Here is a 6,101-nt window from a genome sequence, read left to right on the forward strand (position 1 = left end):
ACGGCTTGAAGGCCCTGCATCTTGCCCAACAGCAACATTTTCAGCTTGTTGTCCATCATGAGAGCCTTGTCCAAGATTAGGCATTTCATTTCCTTCATTCCCATGAGAATGTCCATACTGAGAGGCATCATCACTGCTTGATTCCATCTCACTATATGAAGACATGTTGCTGTAATTTCTCAGCTAAGCACAAAAAATCAGCACTAGCACAAAGCTTTGGCTTGCAATCAGGTACCTCGGGCTCACCAAATCAAGAGATTGAGTGATTATCCCGGCAATGGAACCATGAAACCAGCCTTCCTTCTCGGATAGGTTGGTTTAACCTGATTAAGCACTTAATTACATCAACTAGCAAATGAACATAAACTGAAATGCTCACTTTACCTTCATAAACTTGAACAGTGGACATCCTGTTGGCCCCAAAACTAGTGCCCCTTTTGGTATTTCTTTAATTTCAATTGCTGATGGAAAAATTATAAGCCGAGATTTCACAATCTCCTTGGCTAATTCAAAAGCCCCTTGTTGTTCCAATAATTAGCAAAGCATTCGGGCAAATTGCCCCTTGATTTTCACCCAAGACTTGCTCTAATGGAACCCCAACTAGTCAAATGCTGCCCCAAATTCACAATAGATGGGCTGGCATCTGAAATCCTCACAATTCCACGAATTTTCGGTGCTGATTTCAGTGTACAATGCCTTTGACTAATGGCACGGGTCCCAAGGTGGCTGCTAAACCCTAATTACTACTGTAATTTAGGATTTACAGTAGTAAACTCTCTGCTGTCCACCAAATTTGGCTGTACTCTGATACTCATGGCTGAGAATTGTTGAGGATACTTGAGCATAGACTGGAGGAGATGAGAGAATGCTATAGAAAGAGAGAAAAATCAGCTGAAATGTATCTTCTAATTCGTAGCTCTGATGACAAATCTGATGGCGCCAACAGCTTTAAAAGGGGGGTAAAACACTAGTTCGGCTGCCGAGCCCTCCTCCTACCACCACCTCTCTTGAGGCAGAAGAGAAAACCTGCTGCCCCCTATCCTAGCGCAGCGTGCGATCAGTCGTCATCGCCTCTCAGAGCCAAATCTGATCACCTCCTCTCCCTCCACCAAGCTCCAAATGGCTGCCATTCAGCTTCTACCAGCCTCCAACAGCCTTCTCCCTAGTTGCATGGAAAAGTTTTGCCAAGTGGCAGCCTTCCTAATGCATTTTCAGCCATTAATTAATTTTTCAGAATTAATTAATTCTGAAAATTAATTTCAGCCCTTTTGACCATGCCCAAAATTAAACATGCCCATTTGCAATGAAATTGGCTAGGCCATTTGCAACTTGGAGGGCTTCCCAACCTCTGTTGATCCTTAGACTAGCATTAATTAATTAATCAATGCTAGTCCCTAGTGTCACCACTAACACTTAAATGGCCAAACAATTGTCCTAGGGTCCAACGTGGCACCAACTAACCACCGAAACCCAGTTGGCATAACTTAACACAACTTTTGCCTTTAACACCCACCGCATCCTTGGGGTCCTTGGCCCGTTCCCATGAAATAATTGCCATGTGCATCACATGTGCTAAACAACCTTGCAGATTTGATTAGTAACTTAATCAAATGTTACTAGGAAGATTAAAGTATCTCAAAATTTCACGTCCCTGTGACATCATTTGAGGATCTCGATCATTGAAGATCAACTTTGGCATACCCTGATACTAAAATATATGCTGCAAAATTAACCGTGTGATATGATTAGCCTTTATCTTCTTCCTCACCAAAATGAAATGGGCTTATTTGCTAAACTTGCAAATGATAGTCCATATCCATGTCATTCCTCGTAGGTGTCCTAGGAAGCTCATAAGTGAAATCCATACCAATGCTTTGCCAAGGCTTGTCTAGAATAGGCAAGGGCTGGAACAAACGTGGCATCTTTTGCCTATCATGCTTTATTACACACACAGAGTTGGAATGGAAAAGGTGGCCTGAAACTAGAGTTTTCACTTTCCTGTCCGGAAACGTTTTGAGCTGTTTCGTTGTGCCATTTTGGGAAGCTGAAATGGCATTTCTGGCAATAAAACAGGCATCTGCGGCTGCTCCACACATCGTTGGTAATGGGATTTGGTCACACATCATTGGTCAGGGGATTTGGTCATATAACTCTGCAACTGCTCTATACATCATCAGTCATGGTCTTTCTGATCCTTCAAATTTGCTCATCCTGTAAAGCAAGAATGCCCATGGATTGCATTATTATATTCAATTGTAACCTGTCAACTGTTGCTTTAAATAGATAAAATACTGGATGACGGTGTCCTTCATGACTTGCAATGCCGGGTGAAAACAGTTGGTGACTTACACAGTTATCAGCTGTATTTTCTTCTCAAATGATTTCAAGGATATGAAGGTGCTTATAGATGCTTTTGAGTTGTTTCATTCAGCAATGGGCTGCATACACACTTCACTAAGTCAAAGTTGCTCCCTTTGCAAACATACGATTGGCACCAGCTCTTGTTTGTTCTGTGATCTAGTAATTCTATTAACTGGAACATGTCTCCAAGAAAGCAAACTCAATGGATGCTCAGAAAATTGAAATTTGACTGCAGGAAGTTGTCCACTTGGTGTTTATATGCTCATTCTAGACACTTGAATTTTAGATTGTGAGGATTTGTTTTTCCACTATTTCTAATGTTAGAGTTGAAAGAACCCCTCAATTGAGGGCTACCTCAAAGGACTTTTGTACGTGTTGTTTGATGTGAAACATCATTGGATATTGCAGAAGTTGTTTGACATGCCAACTCTTATACGTATTGAAACTGTTCTTGAATAAAGGATTAGCTTATTTTGCAGATAAATTTCGTGAAATCTACAATTTTGCTTTTGGCTGGGCCAAGGAAAAGGTGAGTCTTGTCTATTTTGGAATTTTCTAAGGTCTGGGATAGTATTTTAATACCAGTTCTGTCTGATAGCAAGTTCTTCTGTGGCGAGAATAATATATCTGGATGCTTGTCAGAAATACCATGTTGTGGCATTTTTCTTTTCAGTTTGTGAATCAAGTTCTTCTCTGCAGCTTGCCTAACATTTAGTCATATTAACTTCGTTTTACAGGGCCAGAAGTCATTAGCTCTTGACACAGCAATTGGAATGTGGCAGCTACTATTTGCTGAATGTCAGTGGCCTCTGGTCGATCAGTGGTGCCAGTTTTTGCAGGTTCGTGTGGCAAAATGTTTGATTCAGTGCAATGTATGTGAAGTAGTCGGATTCTGGACAATATATTGTGTGTCCTTTCAGTCTGGTATGCCTATTGTCTGCAGACCCAAAGTTTAGCAATTTCCTGGGATCTGTGAAGAGCTGCTGTCTACCTTTTCTTTGTATCCTTGTCCTATTCCTGATCTGAAATTGTGTTCTCTATAATGGCCCTGCTTGCAAGCCTGTTGCTGGGGACTTGAACAACATTGATGTTTTTTAGTGTGGCTTGGAGTTTAATAGTATGCAAATGAACATACGAACACTTTGACCTTTAGAATTACCACCATTTTAGTTGGCAGTCTGATTCAATGCCTTTAGTTACGAGTAGGTCTGATATTGCAGCTGATGAAGATCTTCTTAGATTGTGCTTGTGGGGATAATGAGGGCATCTTTGCTTGATGTAATAAGTATGCTAAGCTGCATTACAAGTTGGCATCATCAAATCCACAGACTCTTCCACTTCTATATGTTAGGGATGGACCGGCCCCTTGTTGAAACATTATCATTGTATGAGGGTCCAAGTGTCATCCTGTCATATAGAGCTGATGTTGTCTCATTTGCCGTGGAAAGAGCCTAATGCTTGCTTGTGCTCATTGCAAGTGCTTCTGTGAAACATGATCTGGATTTAAGATATGTATCAAATAATTCCTCTTCTCAGTCATTGGTGGAGCTGCAGAGTGAATGCTTATTACCCGTTCCCATTCTTGAAAGTGATAACTTTTCTGTCATCTTTTGAACTTCAGTATTGGTTAAAAAGACCAAATGCTTGTCAAGGATTTTGTTCTTGGTTGCTATTTTGGTGAGTTTTGGCATTATGTCTGATGTTTGCAGGCCAAGCATAACAAAGCTATCTCAAAGGATACATGGTCTCAATTACTGGAATTTTCGAGGGTCAGCCTGTCTAAAATTTCGTTCTGGTTTCATTTAAAGCTAGTTTCCAGTTCAGGACACAATATAGTTTTTGGTGGGGCTTTTAACAACTTGTACAGAAAAGTATCAAGAAACAAAAAGGGCGCAGCAAGTTTGTCAAATGCGTCAGTCATTACATATGCTGAATACTGAATTGCTTTTTACAGGTCATCGATCCAAATTTGTCAAATTATGATGCTGAGGGTGCCTGGCCATACCTGATAGACGAGTTTGTTGAATATTTGGCAGAAGCTGGAATGGCAAACAACAAAGGGGGCTAACAAGATCAGTGAACTTGATGAACACGTTCTGATAAAACAAGTGTGTAGCAGTTACAAAATAAGCACGTAACAATTTTCAGGGACGGCTATGGTTGATGGGTGCGGGCAGGAAACGCCGGAGGAAGAGAGCACAACCCAAGCTGTCAGGATGCAGATATTCTAACAGCATAGAGTTACCCAGTAAATGTTCGCACAGTAAGGGACTCACAACATTGACTACATAGGGACAATTTCTCTCTCTCTCTCTCTCTCTCTCCCCCGCGGGTAACAGATATCTGTATTAATGATGCATTATCGAATGTACAAATACTAAGGATCAGAAAGAGTGATTGAAGGGATGGCAGCAGGCCAGGAAGGTAGATTAGGCCTGGTAAGAATCTCTCTCTCTTTCTCTCTCTGTGGGTGTGTGTATATCTCGAGCTCTCCTAAGATACCCTCAGCGTTAGATTACTGGAGGCTTGCTATTTATAAAATTCATTGTGGGAAAGGTCCAGAGATTTCATGAGCCAGCATTTTACTTGTTTGGACGTACGGTACTAACCTGATGTACAGTCCTAGCCTTCACATAAGTTACTGGAGGCATGGAAAATTGGTTTTTGAGGTGTCTGATTTCTGATTCCCCCACTAATGCCCATCTGTCCGATTCATGTCAAATTCTTTGCGACATTTGTGTCTTGGAAGATTGCTAGTATGGGATCAGTTAGTGACTGTCGCGCGTAATCAAATCAGCAAGAGTTTTAGTCAATGAGCAGCCTAAAGCGACATCCATTAATTAGATAGATCCAAAATTCTGATGACGTTTTCTCACCAAACTACGAGTGCCTTACTGGAAAAAAGCACACGTAATGCCATATGTTTTTCCATGTCAAGCATGCAGTGGATTGTCATGTGCAATCTAAAATGAGGCAATCCTTTGAATATCATCGAGTTTTACATGTCCATCACAAGACGTGCGATTTAAAATGGGGTGACCTTCAAGTGGGATGAACTTCGCTTTTTGCATGTCCATGTTGAATGAAATGGCCTACACAAGCCATGTGCATTCTAAAGCGAGGCAATCTTTAAGGTTCTTGGAGCAAAAGGCAACCAAAGAGGAACACATAGCAACAAGCGGATGTGAGTGCCTTACGGTTTTCACAATAAATCTACCCATCCCTCTAGTCCCCTCATCTAAGACTAAGAGACCCTTGCAACTATAATATTTTGTTATGGCATGCAAAAGACAGCCACAAGAACTTTACACTAGGTAGGTTGATGTCCTCTCAATGTTTACCCTTGATCTAAAGGGCCATTATTGGAGAAGTTTTGCACAAGCAACACAATAATGTGTACATCCTTTCATAATTTATTCGTGCAAACAATATCTTTTCTTTTTAGCTCTAGATTGTACACAAAAATGTATTCATATTGATTAAAAATGGGTGGTAGTAGCTAGCATAGTTGAAGTCTTGGTGAAGGGCAATTGTGCCCGCCTATTCTCTTTGCAATTTGTTTTTAACTAGGTCATCGAAGTACTTGGTAGTTTCGAATTGATTATTTATTATTGTAGTTTAAACATGTATACATGTGATTGAACATACATGCACTTGTATGTATACATGTGGGCAAACACACCCTAGGTTAGACTAAGGATAATCTCATGCAAAACTCTAGGCAAGCTATCAACGCGACA

At 40.8% G+C, this 6,101-nt stretch overlaps 1 protein-coding gene across 1 annotated transcript in view; it reads left to right on the plus strand.

The window, feature by feature from the left end:
* Positions 1–5,727, plus strand: part of LOC148031977 (defective in cullin neddylation protein) — a 160,337-nt gene extending 154,610 nt beyond the window's left edge. Inside the window, exons 8-11 of the mRNA XM_087682583.1 lie at positions 2,841–2,890; positions 3,099–3,200; positions 4,071–4,130; positions 4,316–5,727. Coding sequence (XP_087538709.1) covers positions 2,841–2,890; positions 3,099–3,200; positions 4,071–4,130; positions 4,316–4,429 — 326 coding nt within the window. The 3' untranslated portion in view covers positions 4,430–5,727. The remainder of the gene's footprint in view (positions 1–2,840; positions 2,891–3,098; positions 3,201–4,070; positions 4,131–4,315) is intronic.
* Positions 5,728–6,101: the final 374 nt, after the last annotated feature.

The sequence above is a fragment of the Lygodium microphyllum genome, chromosome 8, assembly GCF_053477565.2.
Source record: "Lygodium microphyllum isolate KBCC chromosome 8, Lygodium_microphyllum_v1.1.10, whole genome shotgun sequence".
NCBI lineage: Eukaryota > Viridiplantae > Streptophyta > Polypodiopsida > Schizaeales > Lygodiaceae > Lygodium > Lygodium microphyllum.